Consider the following 21,016-nt stretch of genomic DNA (forward strand, 5'->3'; position numbering starts at 1 on the left):
AGCAACCTCAAACTCCTGGGCTCAAGTGATCCTCCTGCCTCAGTCTCCCAAGTAGCAGGGACTACAGACATGTGCCACCATGGTCAGCTAATTTTTTTCTGTATATTTTTAGTTATCCAGCTAATTTCTTTCTATTTTTAGTAGAAACAGGGTCTCGCTCTTGCTCACACTGGTCTCAAACTCCTGACCTCGAGCGATCCTCCTGACCTCGAGCGATCCTCCCGCCTCGGCCTCCCAGAGTGCTAGGATTACAGGCGTGAGCCACTGCGCCTGGCTGAGATATAATTTTTAACATGAATGAGAACATACTGTTTTACACTGTTCTATACATACTTTGTTTTCCCCCAATTAACTATACCTCTTGTAGATGATCTCATATCAGTACGTAAAGCACTTCCACCATTCCTTTCTAACCGCGTGGCATTCCATTGTATACATGAGCCATTTGTTGTCCCATTGTTTCCTACTTTTCACTCTCACAAGCCAGGCTGTGCGGTGAATAACCTCTAAGCCTGTCTTCTCCTGCACGGTGGGTGCACCTGTCAGCTAAATTCCCAGAGGGGAATTGCTGGGGCAGAGGGCATGTGAAATTGTCTTTTGACAGCTAGTTGCCAGGTTGCCCTAGAAGGGGTTGTACCAATTTACACTCCCACCAGCAACATATGTATCCCCCAGCCTTGCCAAGACCGTGTGTTATCAAAGTTTTGGCCCCTGCCAATTAGATGGGTGAAAATAGCATTACATTTGAATGAATGAGTGAGCCAATGACTAGGCACTGAAGAAAAAGGCCCATAAAATGATGGGAACATCCTCCAAAGGGGCTAAAAACCGTCCGATCCTACGAATATAAATAAATGTGAATGTCAGTCCCACCACCAAAACCATCACCCGGCAAAGCAGGTTGGGATGAGCTACTCTGAGCAGAGCAGGGGCTGCTTCCCTGGGATCTCCCCCACGAGATTGAAAGCTCCCGGAGGGAAGGGACCAGTCCTGTCTCCCTCACTGCTGTGTCTCCCGTGCCCAGACCACAGCAGGCACCCGGCAGACATCTTTGGGTGGAGAAGGTCACTAGGGATTGGCCCCAGGACGGAAAGAGCAGGTGCATGGGGGTAGGGGTGGGCGGGCAGATCCCAGGATACACTGGTCATCGATGCTGTTCAGCGTGAAGCGGGTGTTGGAGAATCGGGCGAAGCCATCCCGGTAGAGCCAGGCCCGCAGTGGGGTGTACTGAGGCGGACGGAGGAGGGAACAGAGAGAGAGAAAAGGGGAGGGGAATACATCCAGGCACTCTCACATCGCCTAGGTCCTGCACCTGCCCTTCCCTCCACCTGGAGTGCCTTTCCTTCTTTCCCAAATCAGCCTTCAAGCCTCTGCTCTGACGTCAGCTTCCTTGGAGCCTGCCCGCTCCTCCCCCTGGGGACAGGGACGCACAGGGAACAAAATGAATGGGCCTCTTCTGTGCCCCACCACCACGTGTGACGCGCCCCGGCTCAGGGTGTCCATACTCTCCACCAGACGGTGAGGTCCAGGAGGACAGGGCCGAGCCTGTCTCGGACACCCCTGTATCCTTGTGCCCAGCACAGAGGAGCACACCACGAAGGTTTCAACATGTGCTGAATGAATGAACAAATGAGTGGAGGGAGTAAAGCAACTGGTCAAGAGAGTGGGCGCTTGAGGCCAGGAGGCCTGGGTTTGAATCTCAGCTCTGCCACTCACTGGCTGTGTGACCTTGGGCAAGTCACACAACCTCTCTGTATCTGTTTCCTCATCTGTAAAATGAGGATAATAATAGAACCTACCTCACTGGATTATTAGGAGGACTGGATGAGATAGAACCTGCTAAGTACCAGGGCCTTGTACTTAGTAGATGCTCAATAAATGTTTGCTGCGTTTACCGCGGATGGCTGAATGAATAAAGGACAGTAAGGGGCAAATCTAGATGCTGAGGCATCTAAGATGGTAAAACTTGGGTCCGCCTGCCTGCCCGCCTCCTAGATGTCCCCTGTGGCTCTCCCAGGCAGAGATAAGACCAGGCAAGCTCACACAAGGTGCCCCCAGGATGGCCTCTTCCCCCGACCCCTAGTCCAGCCACCCCTGAACCCCCCTGGAGGAGGACCCCTGCCTTAGTTACTCACCGACATCACCAGCACATAGACACGCAGGTCAAACTTTCGGCCTGTCAGGCGAGGAAGGAATTAATTTGTGTAACAAATGTTGATTCGTGTCAGGCACTGTGCCAGGTTTCGGGGATACGGCAGTGGATGGGGGGCAGGGAGGGTCAACGTGGGGAAGGGCTTGAGACTTGGTGGTCGAGGAAGGCCCATGAGCAGCAGTGACCTGCGGGGCGAGAAGGGGCCTGCCTGGCCCAGAGTGGGGTGGGGTCTTCGGCCCAAGGAACAGAGGCCTGGAGGGGGCAAAGAGGTTGGGCCAAGGGCCGAATGGAAGGAGAAGAGGTCAGCAAGGCTGGCAGGCACCAGGTCATCGCAGCCTTTGGGTTTTGTCCTGCAAACCCTGGGAAGCCACTGAAGGGGCCTGATCGCTCTGGCTGCTGTGTTGGAGTGGAGCCGAGGGGACAGCGCATGGCAGGCACAGTGAGGAGGTGGCGTGGTTGTCCAGGAGGCAGAGGACAGTGGGCAGGACCAGGATGGAGGCGAGAGGCGTGGCCAGACAGATTCACGTGCCGGGCAGGAGCTCCATGAGGAACAGACGTGGGAGGGGAAGAGAGGGACAGGCCCAGAATGGCTCCTGGCCCTCGCCTGGCAGCCAGCGAGTGGAAGGGCTGTGTCCCCAGGGGGAGGCAGGATTTGGGGAATGTTGGGTTTGAGCTGCTGGCAGATGCCCAGTAGGGATGTCACAGGCTGCCGGACATCAAGATCTGGGGTTCAGGGGCAAGGTCTTGACTGGGAACAGAAAGCTGGCAGTCCCTGGCATCTGGGTGGTGTTTAAGCCATAGACAGGATGGGGTCCCTGGGCGGGAGGAGAGAGGCGAAGAGCCCCAGTGCTGCCCCCTGAGGAAGGTCACGGCCGGAGGAGGTGGAAGAGGCACCTGGCATTAACGCTATCGCAGTGATGCGCCTTGGAGCACCTGCCCGCCTCAGACAAGACCCCCAGAATCAGCCCCTGCTCCCACCCGCCTGGCCCCACGTGGGAACGGCAGAAGCAGGGGTTGCCTGGGGGAACCTGCCAGGGCTTCGAGAAGGCGGTTCGGTTCCACCTCGGGGCCTTCGCAAATCTGCTCACAGTGACTCCCGGTTGTCATTTGGGTCTCAGCTCACATGCCACCTGCTCAGAGAGGCCCTCCCTGGTCCCGTCACTCTCTGCCTGTCACCCTGCTTGATCTACTCCATAATATCCATTGCGTGGGATTGTTTTATGTATTTGTTTTCTGGTTCACTGCAGCCTGCTCATCCGGGCATAAGCTCCACAAGAGCAGGGTGGGCAGCCAGCACTCAAGACAGCGGCTGGCATCAAGCAGGCCCTTTATAAATATTTGCTGGATAAATGCATGAAAGAATGAGTTGGTTCTTGAAGAAAGAGAAGTTTCCCTGAACGAGAAAGGGAACGGGAAGGGCCTGCCGGCCAGAGGAAACTGCATCACAATGGCAGGAGCTGGGAGCATGCAGGTCTCTGTCCTAGCATCCCTCATGCCTGGTGTCAGGCTGGGCCCTTGGCAGGCTGCCGGCCAAGGCTCGTTGACTGACTGACGACCACTGGGTGGGGAAGCAGGGAGCAGAGACAGCTGTCTCACCTCCTATCAGGTAGGGATTTTCGATGTAACGCTGAGCCACATAGTTCTCCACGGGAATATCATCTTTCTGGTCATCAGAGCTTCTTGTGTCCTAGTTGTAATAATAATAATAAAATTGAGCATTTATTGAGTGCCTCCTGTGTACTAGGCATTATGCTGGGCACTCTACTTGGGATAGCTCATTGGATCCTTAAATCAACCCTATCAGGTCATTATTCCCATTTTATAGATGAGAAACTGAAGCACAGAGAGGGAGAGTAACTTGCCCAAGGTCACACAGGCATTCAGTGGTGCAGCTGGGCCGTGGACTCACACAGTTTGGGCCCAGAGCCTGAGTGTTCAACCTCTAGACCTGTGCTGTCCAACAGGGCAGCCACTGGCCACATGCGGCTACTTATATTTGCATTTAACCAATTAGAAGTCAACGAAATCACATGCTGCAACGGGGATGAAACTTGAAGATGTTATGCTCAGTGAAACGAGCCAGACACAAAAGGACAAACAGTGTACGACTCCACTTAGGTGAGGTTCCCAGAATAGTCAAATGCATAGAGACAGAAAGTAGATGGGGGTTACCAAGGGCTGGGGGAGGAGGGAAGGAGGAATTGGTGTTTAACGGGAACAGAGTTTCAGTTTGGAAAGGCAAAAAAGTTCTGGAAATGGATGGTGGTGACAGTTGCACAGTATGAATGCACTTAGTGCTACAGAACCATACACTTTAAAATGGCACATTTCATGTTATGCGTATTTTACTACCATTTTTAAAAAGGAAATGAAATTAAAAATCCAGTCCTTGATCATACAGGCTACATGGCAAGGGCTCAGTGTCAGCATGTGGCCAGTGGTCACTGTGTTGGAGAGCACAGACATATACCACTTCCATCACTGTAGAAAGTTCTAAGAACGGTGCTGCATAGGCCCCCCATGGCCCCCCAGGACATAGCTCTCCCTTCTCGCCCTGCCAGCCCAGCTCAGGAAGACAGCAGTGCTCCTATGCGTGTGCACAGCACCTCACAGGCTGCAGAGTCCTTTCCCACCCACTGTCCCTTCCACCCAAAGACAAGGGTCACACACTTGATGGGGTCATGGAACAGCCTTGTGGCAGGGAGCGCTGGCACTCAGGGCTTCTGGCTGTTGGGGCAGATTTTCTCCACCCACCATCACTATCCCCCTTGGCTGCGTTAAGACAGAGACAGCCAGGCCTTCGTTTGCTTTCTGGGACCCCAGCCCAGCCCCACCTCCACTCACGTGGCTGCCAGAGGGATTGACAGCGCTCCGGGCGGGCTGGGCCTCCAGGCTGGTGAGCTTCTTCCCTGCAGTGCCCTGACAATTCCACAGGAGAAGTAAAGACATTGAGCATCTGCTGCGGGCCGACTGTGGCAGCAGGTGCTGGTCCTGCAGGGTGTCGGCCATCCTGCTCCTGTCACCCACCCTGCACTGCTGAGGTACACAGGGCGTCTGCAATTTCCCAAGACCACACAGCTGCTGAGTAGCAGAGGCAGGATTTGAACAAGGATTTCTACTGCACAGTGTCTTGGGACAAGGATGGGGCCAGGGGGAGCAAGGGAGCTGCCCCTGAGGCTCAGTCTAGGACCTGGAAGGAGAGTCCGCCAAACTCTCCCCAGCCAGGTGAGCAGGAGGCCCAGAAAAAGAAATGTGCATTGAGCACTTACTAAGTGCCAGGCACTGTTCTCAGGGGTTTTACGCTTATTAGCTCACTGCATCCTCAGCAGGTGCTATTACTATCCCCATTTACTGGGACGCTGAGAGGTGAAGTAACTGCCCAAAGTCACCCACCTATTGAGTGGCAAGGTCAGGATTTGAACCCGGACAATCTGGCTGCAGAGACACCCCCAGCCCCTGCTCTAATGGGCAGGCCCGTGGGCAGAGCTTCCCTGCCATCCCTCTGAGGTTTGAGGGAAGGAAGGAGTGGCCCTCCTGCTGGCAAGACAGCCGAGGGTTTGGGGAGCAAGGGGGAAGAGGCAGGCTCACCTTCCTCCAGTCCATGATGTCCTTCAGCCTCCGGAAGAGGAAGATGCCCTTCCCCTGCGACCGGGCTACCTGGGGTGGGAGTGGGTGCAGAAAGGCCAGCTGTCAGCTCTGTGTGGCTCCTTGCTGGGCCCTGTGCCTGGGCACCATCCTCAGCATTTCTCTGTCTCATCTTCCCCTGTGGGCTCCCAGCTCTCCCCAGAGGAATGGCCCAGCTCAGTCCTGAAGGGGCTGGAACAGGGAAGGCGCTAACATGGCAGAGGGAGAGAGGGAAGGCGGCAGGAAAGGGAGATTGACTTAGCTCACAAAGACATACATTTGCATGAATAATGCAAAAGAACAGACAATTAAAAAACCATTTCTAACAGTCCTGGGAACATATCATCCGATTCTTTTTTTGGAAATCAATTTGCCTTCCTAATTAGGGTTTGCTTCGGCTAATACTGAAATCCGTCTGCCTTTACTGAACCCCAGCATGGATAATTCATGGCTTCACAGAGTCTGGGGGCTGGGAGAATCTTTAATCATGCAGAGTGGTCCTCAGCAAAGGCATTCCTCCCTCCTTTGAGTAATGATCTCCAGTGGTCCTTCTACAATGGTCACCTGCCTGGCCTTGCACACCCACAGTGCCTGGGAGCTCACTACCTTCTCCCCACCCCCAAACCTCCAACAGGGCACTTTTTGTTGCAGGATAGCTTTGTTAAGCAGTCATCCAAAAGGTGTATATTAGCTGCTACTGTGTGCTGGGCATTATGCTATAGCAGTAACGCAGACCTCATGGAACTTTCACAGACTAACCTGTGCTGAGCTAAAATCTGCCAGTCCTACTCTGGCTTGTTGGGCCTCCTAGAGCAAATCTGATTCCTGGGCACCAGAACAGCCCTCTACTTATCTGCAGCCACCAAGAAGGTCCCCCCGAGTCATCTTTCCTCCAGCATAAATGCACCTGGCAAGTGCAAACTCTCATTTCCTTCCGTTCCCTGAGCTTGGCCCACCTGGCCTACCTGAGGCTCTCTGTACAATGTAGGGGCAGGCAGAGCTGTCCGGGGTGGCTGCACAGGTTGTCCATTGCATGAGGGGCCCCTGCTCTGCCTGCCATGCTATGTACCCTGGTTCAGGGCTGTGTGTGCCCAGAAGACTGTGGGGCACTGGCGGTCGCTCAGAGGTGGCCGAATGTGCACAGCAATTTTGGAGAGCAACTAATCAGTGTGATCAAAAGCTTCCGAAAGTTCACACTCTTGCAAAAGACCTGAACAGGCATTTCACGAAAGATTATCAATGTTAATATAGGAACAGGCACTCAGCTTCATGAATTCCAGGGAGATGCTAATGGAAATCACAATATGATACCACTACACACTCCCTGAGAATGATTAAAATTAAAGACAGACAATACCAAGTGTTGGTGAGGATGTGGAGTGACTGGAACTCTCACACACTGCTGGCGGGAGTGTGCATTGTTTGGGAACTGGTGGCATCCACGAAAGCTGAACACAGGTACCCCCTATCCTAAGTCCCAGCAATTCCTCTCCTAGGTACCTGCCCAACAGAAATGTCTGCACTTGTGCACCCAGAAACATGAACAGGGACACCCATGGCAGCACTATTCATCAAAGCTCCAACCTTGAAACTCTCAGATGGATGAATACTCACTCAATGGAATAGAATACGAAAAGGACAATAAACAATTTACAATTACCCGCATCAGTCCGATGAATTGCATAAATGTAACATGGAGGGGGAGAAACCAGACACACTGTGGTCGTGCTACATGATTCCAATGATTTAAAGTTCAAAAGCAGACAAAACAAATCTATGCTGTTGTGACGTAGAGGGTTGTGAGCGGGGCTGCTGGGGGGCTGGAGATGCCCCCTTCACGACCTGGGTGCTGGCTACTTGAGTGTGTTCACTTTGGGAAAATTCTGTATCCCTATAACTCGGACACCGCTCTATATTTTACTAAATTTCCACTAAAAAGTGTTTTTTTAGATTCATACCCTTCCATGTAAGAACCCCCACCCAACCCCTGTGGTCGCCTTCCCTGTAGCCACTCCCCTTCCTTTCCCTCCATGCTGACAAAGCCACCTCTCACAATAGAGGCTGGAAAGGACAGATACTAGTTTTCCCAGCTTTCCTTGCAGCTGGTGGAAACCACGTGACTGGTTTTGGCCAATGAGAACTAAGGAGACATCTGCTTGGAGACCCTGGGAAATATTTTCCTCCTTGTTAAAAATATTAGAGAGGGAGCGAGGGCGGGATAGAGAGCTATGGAGAGAGGAATGATGCTTGGCCCTTTTCTGTCTTTCTTTGAACACTCAGTCTGCAGAGGTGATGCCTACAACAGCGGCCATCTCGTGTTCATGAAGTGACAAATATGATAACAAAAGCCAACACCCTGCGGATGCAGAGTGGACAAAGGGAAGGAGCCTGGGCCTACAATGGCTCTGTTGAGCACGTTCCCAAACCTGGAGCTGCCTACCTCCAGCTTCTTGTTATGCGAGAGAATGAAACGGCTTTGAATGAAAGATAAGCTTCCTGCATGATGATACATCAGGGCTGTGAAGACTGGAGCTCACCTACCACCTAGCTCCAGCAGAGGGTAGTTTCAAAAACAATCACAATATTTCCAGCCCATATGTTCCCCAGAACCCCATCAATAAGTGAAGTCAATGTCCCCTCACCTTGAATCTCGGCGAGACTTTAGGACTGTCTCAACCGATTGTGAATTCCAATGCCAAATCATAAAAGGCAGTACAGCTTCTGCCCGACTCTCTCTTTGACGCTGGTCACCGCTGGAACCCAGCAGCCATACTGTTAGGAAGTCCAGGTCACAGGGAGAGCCCCACCCAGAGGGAGACTGAGACTTCCAGCCCTCAACCCTGGCTGAGCACCCAGCCAACGGCCAGCACCAGCTCGCCAGCCAAGCGAGCAGCCAGCTTGGAAACGGATCCTCCAGCCTCAGTGCAGCTGCCCCAGTGGACGCTGGGGCACAGACCAGCCTTCCCTGCCAGGCGCTGCCCAAACTGGAGGCTCAGGAGCTAAATAGGATTATCATTGTTTCAAGTCACTACGTTTTGGGTTGGTTTGTTACTCTGCAATAGATAACCGGAATACTAACTTTAGGAAAATGGTTCCTAACAATGACAACACCAGTAGCTAATACTTATCAGATGTTTACTCTGTGCCAGGCACGATGATTTATACACATTACCCCAATAAAGCTTTAAAAAAAACCCTGTAACATAGGCATTAATATTATCCATATTTTGCAATTGAGGAAACCAATGAACAGAGAGGCCAAGCACGTTGCCCGTGATCACCCAGCCAGCAGGTGACAAATCTGAGATAGCTAAATCTATGCTACACAAATTTGGGGCTCAGGTACCTCTTGCAAAGCACCGGCAGGGGTGGGTGGGGAGGATACAAAATCACATGATAAACATGGCACTACCTTTGGGAGTAGCTATCTTACTTGATAAGTTGGGAGGAAAATATTTTTATATTATGCTTTTCATAAAAAGATAAATTTTTTATTGGAAAATAATATTTGAATGGATTATCAGAGTGAACCATAACTTTGATTTTGTACCAGCTGTGGCCACCCACAGCTCTGGTCCCCTTGTCACCCCCTGCCTTTTCGCCGGGAGCCACATTCCTCACGTGGCATTCATGGGGTGTTGGATGCAGCCACTCACTTGTCTTCCCTGCCAACAGAACCCGTTTAGATCAGCTCTTCCTTCTGTCCTGCCCTCTGGGGAGTTCTGAACCCTCACAGTGCCCCTATGTGATTGGTTCAGGCATAGGCCAGAAGGATGCCAGGGGAAATCTGGGGAAAGTTTGTGTCTTCTTCGAAAGGGACACAAGGCCAGGGCATTCCTTTATTCCCAAGGCAAGTGGAAGTGCGAGGTGAAGCTGGAGCTGCAGCAGCTGTATTGTGATCAAGAGGCATGGCCAGCCTGCTGGGAATTCATGATGTTGTGGGGCCTCCTAATAAACCATCCCTGGAGTCGGCCTTTCTTCATTAAAAGAAACTCCCTGGGTTCTCTAGCTTAAATGAGAAAAAAAAATTCATCTTTATTTTCACTAACCCTTAACCAGATTTTCACATTTCCTTCTATTATGAATGCAGGCAACAAGTCACAGGAGTATTAGCCATGCCTGTGACTTTGTCATCAAAAGAAATCAGTTATTTTTATACCTCATTACAATTGTTACCGATATCTCCAAATATTGTTATGCTCCTCCTGACTTTGAAATGATGGTACTATGAGGCCCGCTGTTAGACTCTCTTTAATTGTTAATGAAAAGCACATATATTACTTAGCACAAAGAATTTTTTAATAATTTGTGTTGTGGCCATGAGAATGCACCTCGCAGGCCTCTAACTGCAGGATAGTAATTGACTGAGAGTGCCAGCTGCTTCCAGCTGAGGTCCAGCTGTGTCTGCCAGGCCTCCTTGCTGGGGCTGCTCCCAGACAATGACCGAGTCCGGCAAGGATATGAAGACTGGCCCATCCCTGAGAGGGGGGACAGCCTACTTTGGCTTGAGGCATCCCAGTGGCTTTGCTGAAATTTCCGTACAAGGCTTAGTGGCAGGGGCTTCCTCCCTCCCTCCCTTCCTTCCTTCCTTCCTCCCTCCCTTCTTTTCTTCCTCCCTTCCTTCTTTCCTTCCTCCCTTCCTTCTTTCCTTCCTTCCTTCCTTCCTTCCTTCCTTCCTTCCTTCCTTCCTTCTTTCCTTCCCTTGAGATCTGACAGCTCTCCTAGCCTCATGTGCCTCCCTCTCCTGTTTTCCTCACCGGCCAAACTCTGGCATGTTTAATTTTGTCTTGGCATCTGTGTCTTGGAGAACCTAGACTAATGCAATTTGATAACTGATTTTTAATATAGTTGCTTTCTTTTATAATTAAATGTACTTTATTTTATGCTTTTAAAACCACTGTTCTTTCACAGGTACATACTTACCTCCAAACTCATTAAGTGTATGTGCAGCTTTTTGTATGCCAATTATATTTAAAGTGGCTTTTAAAAACCCTACTATTCTGTGACAGGGTCAGTACATTTCACCAGATGCCAAAGAGGCCCATGGCATAAAAACAGTGCAGAAGCCCTGCCCTCTTGTCTAAGCTACTTTTATTTGGGTTTTCTATTATTTACCAACCAAAGCATCCTGACTCTTGGAAGTTTTCAGAGAAACCAGCTTGGTGGATGCACAGAGAGCAGAAGACAGGCCTCATCCCTGTGCAGATCGGAGGACACACAGAGGGACTGAGGGACAGGCCTGGTCCCTGACAGCCAAGCACCTGCCTCCCAGCACCTCGAGGCAGGCTGAGGAGCCAGAGTGGCCCTGCTACCTGTGTCCTGCCCCACTCCCCACCAACCCGGCAGCCCTGAGCTGCTGGCAGGGGAGGACACCCACCTGGAGAAAAAGTCTGGGGTGATTTTTACACTACACTGGGCTTTTAATGGCCAGACCCCAGGGCCTGTTCTTATATTCCCCAAGAGTCAAACAAAGCTCCCCCAGCTCTGGGCTGGGGCTCAGGCCTCGTGGGAAGAGGGTCCCCACAGCAGGGCATAAAGGGAATGACACTGCCTGCTCCCTTCTGAGCCCACTCGACCCCTCCCTGGGCTGCTCTACCGCCACTGAAGAGGAAGATGAAGGCTCAGCAGGCGCCCAAGGGCCGCCCTGTGACTGGCCCAGCCCCAGCAACTATGAGCAGACTTTTGGCTGTGGGTGGACCAGGACCAACCGAGTCACAAAGACAGGCCTTGCGGGAAGAGTGGAGGGATTTGGGGGATGTTTTTTCCTCTGTTTTCCAAACTTAGGGCATTGTTCTGTTTTTAACACTCCTTCTTCCCCACAGGAATCCAAATAGGGTCCCAGAACTAATACTCTAACCCAGTGTTCTCAAAGCGTGGCACCCAGGCCTGCAGCCCCCTCATAACCCAGCATCATAGTTAATTTTACCTGTCAACTCTGCCAGGCTATGGTACCCGGTTGTTTGGCCAAACACTAGTCTAGATGTTGCTCTGACGGTATTTTGTAGACATGATTGACATCTACAATCAGGAACTGTAAGTCAAGGCTGTCACCCTTGATCATGTGCGTGGGCCCATCCAATGAGCTGAGGGCTTAAGAACAAAAACTGAGGTTTCCTGAAAAAGAAGCGATTCTGCCTCAAGACTGGAACCTAGAAATCCTGCCTGGGTTTCCTGCTGGCCGGCCCTGCAGATCTCAGACTTGCCAGCCCCCACAATAGTGCTTGAACTATTCCTTAAACACAGACACACACACACACACACACACACACACACACACACACACACACCCCCTGAAGCTCCCATTTCTCTGGGGAGCCCTGGCTGATACACCTGGGAACTTGCTAGAACCACAGATTCTCAGGCCCCGAACCAGGGCTGCTGAATCGGACACTCTGGGGGTGGGATGCTCTAAAAAGTCCTCCAGGAGATTGTGTGCACGCTCGAGTTTAGGAACTGCGGCTCTGCAACCCCGACGCTCACAGTGAGCATATCTGTGGCCAGCCGGGTCGGCACAGCCTGGGCACTGGTTAGAAACCGGGAATCTCGGGCCCCACCCAGCGCTGCTGAGTCGGGCTTTGCACTCACCCAGGTCCCCGATGGGCGTGGGCACATTGAAGTTTGAGAAACGCTGACCTGGTGCTTCCCCAGGGGCAAGGAGAAGACGGGGCATTTAGTAGTTTCTTGGAAATAACAATAGAAATGGTCAGTTATTGGGCACCTAATGTCAAGCCCTTCATATCACTTGTATAATCCATGTATTTAACATGTACAAATTCATTGGATTCTCTCGCAACCCTGTAAGGTAGATCCACTCATGAAGTCCATCTTGCAGATGAGGAAACGGACTTAGAAGGACTTAGAGGAGTTGAATAACCGGTTCAGGGTCATCAAGCTCAGAAGTGGTGGACACAGGTTGGCGTGGTGGCTCACACCTGTAATCCTAGCACTCTGGGGGGCCGAGGCGGGAGGCTCGCTTGAGGTCAGGAGTTCGAGACCAGCCTGAGCAAGAGTGAGACCCTGTCTCTACTAAAAATAGAAAAAAATTAGCCAGGCGTGGTGGCGCATGCCTGCAGTCCCAGCTACTCAGGAGGCTGAGGCAGGAGGATCGCCTGAGCCCAGGAGTTTGAGGTTGCAGTGAGCTAGGCTGACGCCATGGCACTCTAGCCTGGGCGACAGAGTGAGACTCTGTCTCAATTAAAAAAAAAAGTGGACACAGATTTAGAACCCAGGCCAGTGTGACTAGAAGCACCCACTGTGCATACCCCTGACAGGGTGCCTCGCTATTCAGTAGAGACAACACACACACGCACACCCACACGCACACACAGGAGCACACACAGAGCCAAGATTCCGCCTCCTAATTACAGCTGTCGTTGTGTCTGCCGCTAACAAAGGCCATGGGCTGGGAAAGAAATCAATTTAATATGGGATTGCTGTTCCCAATTAGCACGAATTACCATTTGTCTGAGGGGATAGTGCTGGGAGCTGGAACCCGCGCCTGGTGGGTCACAGTGTTCATCTGCCTAATCCCTACTGCTCCCTGCACCTTCCCGGGACACAGGGGAGGCAGGAGGGGCCGGGAAGGGAACCAGGGAGGCCCGGATGCATCCAGGCTCAGTGCCTGTTTGGAGCATCCATTGTTTTTGTCTCCCCGTTGGTTCCGCCTCCAAGCACCTGTGCTGTTGGCTGAGTCTGCACCGGCCAGCACCAGGCCCAGTCTTCAGCTCCACAAGGAAGGGCTGCTCCTTCCCCCCCAGATCCCTTCCTGGGGCTGGCACATTCCCAAGCCTGGAAAACGTAAGGGGGCTTTGCTGCTGCCATTGAAGGCTACGGTGGCACCTGGCTTTGGGTGAGAGACCAGCCCTGGCACAAGAAGGGTCTAAGTGACTGGTAGGCTCTCTGTCACCCTTGCCTTGTACTCAGTTTCTTGATCCCCAAAGGGGTACCTCCTGATGCTAGGCCTTTGCACATGCACTTCCCTCTGCCTAGAATACTCTTCCCTACACCCACCCTTTTCCAGCTCACTCTTGTGCATCCTAAGGTCACAGCTCAATTTATATTGAATAACAAGAATAACAAAAACTATCACTTACTGAGCGTCTGCTATGAACTTTACCTCTGTTAACTCATTTCATCACATAACAACACTATGCAATAGGTATTACAGGGATCCCAATTTGCAGATGCGGAAAGTGAAGCACAGAGAAGTTAAGTAATCTACCTGAGGTCACACAGCTAGTAAGTGAACAAGGGGTTTGGCCTGAGAGCCCTACCTCTTCCTTGTTCAGAGAAGCCGCTGGGCGGGGGGATCCTCCTGCTGTTGCCTCTGCTGACACCATCCTCCTAATGACACTCATCACCGCCGTAACCACACATGTGTCCTCTGCTTGCTTATTGTCTGCCCTCGAGGATGCAGAGACCCAATGTGACTTGCTGAGGGCTGTATCCCCAGTGCCAGGTGAGTATTTGTGGATGCTTGAGCAAACGAGCCTCTACTCTTCAGCTCCAAACCGGGCCTGGGGACGCCGCCCCCGAGGGTCAGAGCAAGGACAGGGGTAACGCAGGAAAAGCACTTGGCCTGGCTTGGCCATTGTTTTCTTCCATGTCAGGGAGAGAGGCTCTGCATTCCCCGCCCTGGGGTCCTGGGGATCACTTGGGCATTCAGTGAACACTTATTGAGCACCTATTATGTGCCAGCAGTCCTAGCTGCTGGTTCCAACACTGCAGAGAAGAGGAGCTAAAGCCAGCGCTGAGGGAGGGCAGAGAGCGCATCTGAAGCTAATCCCAGGCAGTCAGGACCCCTGCTTGGGTGCCAGAACTCCCTCCCTTCCGCTGCCCTCCCCAACCCCCCCCACCACCGCTGGGCACTCACAGGCTTCATGATCCAGGTGATTCCCGGGTTTTTGCGAAACTCCTCCACAAACAGGTGGTACTCGCAGGGCATCTCGAAGGTTTTGGGGAAGAAGTCGCACTTGGCTGCCTCCAGCTTTCCCGCCTCGCGCTCCAGCTGTTTCCGGAACCGCTTCAGGTTCTTCACCATGTAGTTCTTGCGGGTCAGCTGGGGAGCGGGAGGGACAAGGCGGCCGGCCGGGGGCTCCTGCTCCCCTCCCAGCCCCCATCCAGCAGCTACCCAGCAGCCTCCATTCTCTGGCCCACAGGATAACAGTAAGAGTAACTTTGAGAGCCTGCTAAGTCTGTAATTATCCCCACTTCACAGCCAGGGAAACTGAGGCTTGGGAAGGTTAAGTCCATTGCCAGAGCCATAACAAATGGGCAACACTGCCAGGAATTTGATCAAGGCCTGACCATGACTCCAAAGTCCATGGGTGTTTTTTTTGTTTTTGTTTTTGTTTTCGTTTTTGTTTCTGAGACAGGGTCTTGCTCTGTTTGCTCAGCTAGAGTGCAGTGGTGTCATCAGAGCTTACAGCAAACTCAAACTCCTGGGCTCAAGGGATTCTTCTGCCTCAGCCTCCCGGGTAGCTGGGACTACAGGCACTTGCCACCATGCCTGGCTAATTTTTCTATTTTTTGTAGAGACAGGGTCTCGCTCTTGCTCAGGCTGGTCTGGAACTCCTGAGCTCAAGCGATCCTCCCACCTCGGCCTCCCAGAGTGCTGGGATTACAGGCCCAACGTTCATGTTTTTAACCACTACAATACACTAACTTTTGAACATCTCCCATCACTGGCTCCTCCAGTCCCCACAGACCTCCCTCCCATCTCTAGACCCCAAATTTCTCAACTTTCCTTCACCCTGAAATCACCATAACCTCGCAAGCATCCTGCTCCTTTGGTCCTTGCACCCCCAAATCAGCCCACCCCTCAAATCTCTGATGCTCAAACACCAACCAGCCTGAGACCTCAAATCCCCGCCCCAAGAAAGGCTGGTCCCCAGGGCTTGGGTCCTCCATCCTCCATCCACTTAGCTCGTCATGCGTCTAGTCCACGTGCTCCCCACCGGGCATGCGCCCGATTCCCTTACACTTTTCTGTTCTGATCCTTGTACCCCCCAAACCAGCTCCTGCTCACGGCCACACCCAGTGATCTGAGCTGGTTGGTTCAGCGCAACCCCTGCCACCTGCCCCACTCACCTCATAGTGGTTCCGGAAGTGACTGATTCGCACGTGCTCGTCCATGTAGGTGTGGTCGAAGTTCTCCCGGAGCCAGCTGACGTCACACCAGTAGAAATCCCACTCCCCTTCGCTGGGGGAGGGGGTGGGGGGAAAGGTCATGACCTGAGGACCTCGGCACTGCTGGGGGTCTGTGGCCCGGGGAGGTACAGCTGAGGGGACATGAGGAAGGGTGTGCAGCAGTGTGTCCATCAGGAGTCTCTAGGGGGTGGCCGTGGCTGCCACGGGCCCACACGTGCTTTGTTAGGCCAGAGTGAAAACTAGGGAAATGTTCCCACAAAAATCCAAGCTGCTGGCTTCCCTTCAACTATCAGCAGATCCGGCCACACTGAGCCCAGAGTGTCCGCAGGCGCCTATCAGCTGGACTGAGAAGCAACCACCCCTTTAGACAGGACATGCCCTCTCCAGACCACAGTGCCCACCGCTCCCTACAGTGCAACAACCAGCCAGCCTCACCTGTCCTTGTCCTCGGCCCGCTGTGGAGCTAGGTGACATTTGCAAGCCCCTCCCAGGTCACAAAGCCCTCCTCTCACTAAATCCTCATAGCAGGCCTGAAAGGTGACTTCAACCGTCCCCGGAGCTCTAAGGCAGGCTGGCCTTTCCCACTGAAGACGCAGCATCATCAGGACTCATGCCCTGCTCTGCCAGACTCCGAATCCTGACCCCGTCCTTCCCAGCCACGCCAGGGGGCGGGACAGGAAACCAGACTGATCTACCAGATCTGGGCACCAGAGCTGGGCTGCAGGGAGGAGGTGCTTGAAGAAGAAGTGAAGGGAAATAAAATACCATCATAATTGCTTCCAGTTATTTTTAAGCAAAAAATTACGGATATAACTGAAGTCCCCTGTATGTCCCTGTCTGATTCTATCTCTTTCTCTCCTGTCCCAAAGGAAACCATTAGCCTGAGTTTGCTCTGTGTATCACGTCTATGCAGTGTCTTTACAGTTCTTACTATGTATATGTGTGCATATCTATATGTGGCATTGTTTGGCATGTTTTTATACCTTCTAATTGCTGATATTATTGCTCACCATGTGCCAGGCACTGTTCTAAGTACTTTACAAATATTAATGCATCGATCCTCTTAGCAACCCTAAGTATTAGGTTCTGTTATTATGCCCATTTTACAGATGAGGAAACTGAGGCAGGCACATAGAGATTAAAGAGCCCAAGTTCATATAGGTAGTAAGTGGCAGAGCAGGATTTAAACTCAGACCATGGAGCTCCAGAGTCCAAGCTCTGAGGCTAGAATCACTCCTATCTGCTTCCTTTCACAACTTGCTTTTTTTCACCAAGATTTCATTTTGGAGATTTGTCCACTTGATATACGTGAGTCTAATTCAGTTATTTTAACGTCTCTATTCCATTCCATAGGGTGAACAAACCACAATGTATTTATCCATTTTTCTATTAAGAGGTGTTTGGGTTGTCCCCGACCCCCCATTTTATTCTATTATCGACAAGTCGGCTGGGTTTTGAAAAATATCTTGAGGAGGTTTGAGGCAGCAACAGAGAGAAATGAGGAGGCAGCTGCCCCGGAGGTGATGAATGATCACAACCAAGTGGGGAGGGTGCTGTGGTGGGCTGTATTCCAGAAGGTGCCCAGCTATACCTCTCATCCCCGGTGCAGCAGGTCTATGAGTCCACATGGAAAAGCCGCGAGAACCTTCTTTGGTTGTCTGCCCCAGAAAGGTCCCTGCAGACAGCCAGCATCAACCGCCAACGTGTGCGCCAGGATGTCCCCTGACAACTCCTGCTGTCAGGTGACCTCCAGAGACAGACTCTTCCCAGCTGATGCCCCCGACGTCGCAGAGACAAGCCAGTCCCCCTATGTCCTGTCAGAATCCCGGACCCACAGGAGCTGTGAGCTAATGCAACGCTCTCTTAAGCATTACTCCTGCAGGGGCATCGTGTGAGCGGCATCTCCCAGCATTCCGGTCACACAAACCTCGCAATACCTTTCAAAAAATATAACAGCCATGTCCCTCTTTTAATGGTGATTGGGAAAAAACATAAATACCAAGACAAACACAAAATTCAACAGATATTATCACAGTGACATAGAAGTTCCTTTAAGTGAGTCAATCTTGAGGAAAATCCTAAGTAAACAGCACACGCCGTGCACAGATGTGGCTACGGTGGCGCACGCAGTAATGGAGTGACCCTGGAATCAGGAATGAACGGTGTCCCGATTTCTTCTTAAGTTATTCATGAAAACCCGGGGCCTGGTTCTTCTCCAAACCTCTCCTCTGACTGACGCCGCAGCACAGCGGCTGTGAGGCCCGGCTTCGGTGACTGATGGAAACCCGCTGGAGAACTGGCTGTGGCCTTCGGAAACCCTCAGATGCCACAGGGCCACGTGTCCCGCACTGGCTGGGCCTGACCCAGCGTGGCCAGGTCTCGGCCCTCTCCTCCTCCGCTGACGTCTGCACCGGACCCGTCACGCAGTGCTGGGAGCACTAGAACAGGAGTCAGGAGCTCCGATTCTGGTCCTGCCACAGGGACTGACTCCTGTGTAACCTCCCTCTCTTTTTTGGGCCTCAGTTTCCCTATTGGGAAAATCGAGGAGTGGAAGCTTCTAGTCAAGATGGTAGACTTCAATGAACCAAACTGATACTAAATAAATAAATAAGGGGCAGGAGGAGAAGAACTTTACGGAAAAATGCCACCTAATGAATGTAGAAGGAATGAGAGAGTTAGAGAGTCACCATTTTGCAATTATTGTAATAATAATGATAGATTTAGGCAAGAATCCTCAAAGAATGCTAAAATGATTGTGTGAAAGTTTTGGGGGAACAGGATATTTGCACAGTCTCAGCGTGTCTGTCTATAAGATACTTATTGATTGCAAAAAAGCTAACTTACATTGGAAAAACCCGGCACACACCACCTTAACCTGACGCTCAGTCAAGGTGACGGCACCCGTGATGACAAGCCAGCACCAGGAACTTGAGGAGCTGCACCGATGGGTGCACAGCATCACTTCTGTGGTGGTCTCGCCAAAATGCATGACCTCCTCATGAGGAAACATCAGAAAGACCCAAATCAAGGGACATTCTGCAAAGCAACTAAATAGTACTCTTCAAAAGTGTCAAGGGTCAGGTGTGGTGGCTCATGCCTGTAATCCTAGCACTTTGTGAGGCTGAAGTGGAAGGATCGCTTGAGGTCAGGAGTTCGAGACCAGCCTGAGCAAGAGTGAGATCCTGTCTCTACAAAAAATTAGAAAAAATTAGCTAGGTGTGGTGGCACGCACTGGTAGTCCCAGCTACTCAGGAGGCTGAGGCAGGAGGATCGCTTGAGTCCAGGAGTTTGAGGTTGCAGTGAGCTATGATTGCACCACTGCACTCCAGCCTGAGCAAGAGAGCAAGATCCTATCTCCAAAAAAAAAAAAAAAATCATGAAGGGCATGAAAAACAAGTAAAGACCAAGGAACTAAAATATATTTGAGGTAATAAAGGTTAACTAAATGCAGTGTGGGCCCCTGGATTGGATTTTGGAACAGAAAAGGGATATTAGTGCAAAAAAAAATTGGAAAAATTCAAATTATGTGTGTAGTTTAGTTAATAGTAATGTATCAGTGTTAATTTCCTGGCTTTGACAACTATACTATGATTACAGAAGCCGCTAACAGAGGAAGCCATGTGAACCACCATTATAAAAGAGGAAGCTGTGTACTATTTTTGAAACTTCTGTAAGTCTAAAATTATTTCCAAATAAGTTTAAAATTAAGTATATTTTAAACGTTAAGGTTACACCCCTACCTCACACCATATACAAATATTAAATTAAACTGAATCAAAGACCTACATGTAAAAAGCTAAAACTGTAAAACTCTTAGAAGAAAACATAATAATAAATCTTTATGACCTTGGATTAGATAATGGTTTCTTAGGACACTAGCACAAATAAAAAAAGCAAAAATGGATAAACTAGACTTCATCAAAATTAAAAAGTTTTGTGCCTCAAAAGGCACTATCAAGAAAGTAAAAGATAATCCACAAAATGGATGAAAATATTCGCAAATCATATGTAAGGACACCCTTATCAGATAGAACACTTATAATTCAACAATAAAAAGGCAAAGAACTAAATTAAAATACGGGCAAAAGATTTGAATGGACCTTTCTGCAAAGAAGATTTCCGAATGGCCAACAAGCACAAGAAAAGATGCTAAACATCATTAGCCATCACAGAAATGCAAATCGAAACCACAATGAGATACCATTTCACACCCGCGAGGCTGGCTATGATAAAAAAAGGTGAATAATAATGAGTGTTGGTGAGTACGTGGGAAAATCGGCACCTTCATACATTGCTGATGGGAACGTAAAATGATGCAGCCACTTTGGAAAACTGTCTAGCAGTTCCTCAAAAAGTGAAATACGGAGTCATTATATAGCCCAGCAATTCCACTCATAGGCATATAGCGGAGAGAAGTGAAACATACATCCACTCAAAACTTGTACATGAATGTTCACAGCAGCATTATTTACAACAGCCAAACAGTGCAGATAAACTAAATGCCCATCAACTGATAAACAGATAAACGAAATGCGGTACACCCATGCAATGAATATTATTCAGCTGTGAAAAGGAATGAAATACTGACACATGCTACCACATGAATGAGCCTTGAAAACATTAAGTGAAAGAAGACAGGCAAAAGGCCATATATTAATAATGTGTAATTCCATTTATATGATGTGTCTAAAATAGACAAATAGAGATGGGGCCCCAGATGTGGGCTGGAGGGAGAAATGGGAATGACTGCTAGGGGGTACAGGGTTTCTTCTTGGGATGAAGAAAATGTTCTGGAATTAAATAATAGTGATGATGACACAACTTCGCGAATATACTAAAAGACATGAAATTGTTTATGTTATATATGAATTATTTCTCAATGAAAAAGAAAAGGGAAAATTAGTTTGACATGCAGTTTGTTAAAACAATCAGGTCTAAAAAGACAGTAATAAAATATCTATTTCAAATTGCAAAAAACAAAAAATGTTCAAAGAGCTAGAGGATGGGGCTGCAAAAGGTGATCTCTAGATCTCCTTTCAACTTGGATTTTCACTGCCATCACTACCCTGGGGTCTGTCACCTGACCAGGAA

General features: G+C 50.4%; 1 protein-coding gene across 1 annotated transcript in view; it reads right to left on the reverse strand.

Annotated features, from left to right (window-relative positions):
* The window catches only part of TTLL9 (tubulin tyrosine ligase-like family member 9), a 34,872-nt gene that overhangs the window by 10,598 nt on the left and 3,258 nt on the right, over window positions 1-21,016 (reverse strand). The window contains exons 2-8 of the mRNA XM_012665723.1: window positions 15,866-15,977; window positions 14,649-14,834; window positions 5,741-5,809; window positions 4,997-5,071; window positions 3,749-3,839; window positions 2,136-2,176; window positions 1,140-1,227 (exon numbers count right to left, since the gene is read on the reverse strand). Of these exons, the coding sequence (XP_012521177.1) occupies window positions 1,140-1,227; window positions 2,136-2,176; window positions 3,749-3,839; window positions 4,997-5,071; window positions 5,741-5,809; window positions 14,649-14,834; window positions 15,866-15,977 (662 nt within the window). The remainder of the gene's footprint in view (window positions 1-1,139; window positions 1,228-2,135; window positions 2,177-3,748; window positions 3,840-4,996; window positions 5,072-5,740; window positions 5,810-14,648; window positions 14,835-15,865; window positions 15,978-21,016) is intronic.

Source organism: Propithecus coquereli, unplaced genomic scaffold, assembly GCF_000956105.1.
Source record: "Propithecus coquereli isolate 6110/MARCELLA unplaced genomic scaffold, Pcoq_1.0 Scaffold122, whole genome shotgun sequence".
Classification (NCBI taxonomy): Eukaryota; Metazoa; Chordata; class Mammalia; order Primates; family Indriidae; genus Propithecus; species Propithecus coquereli.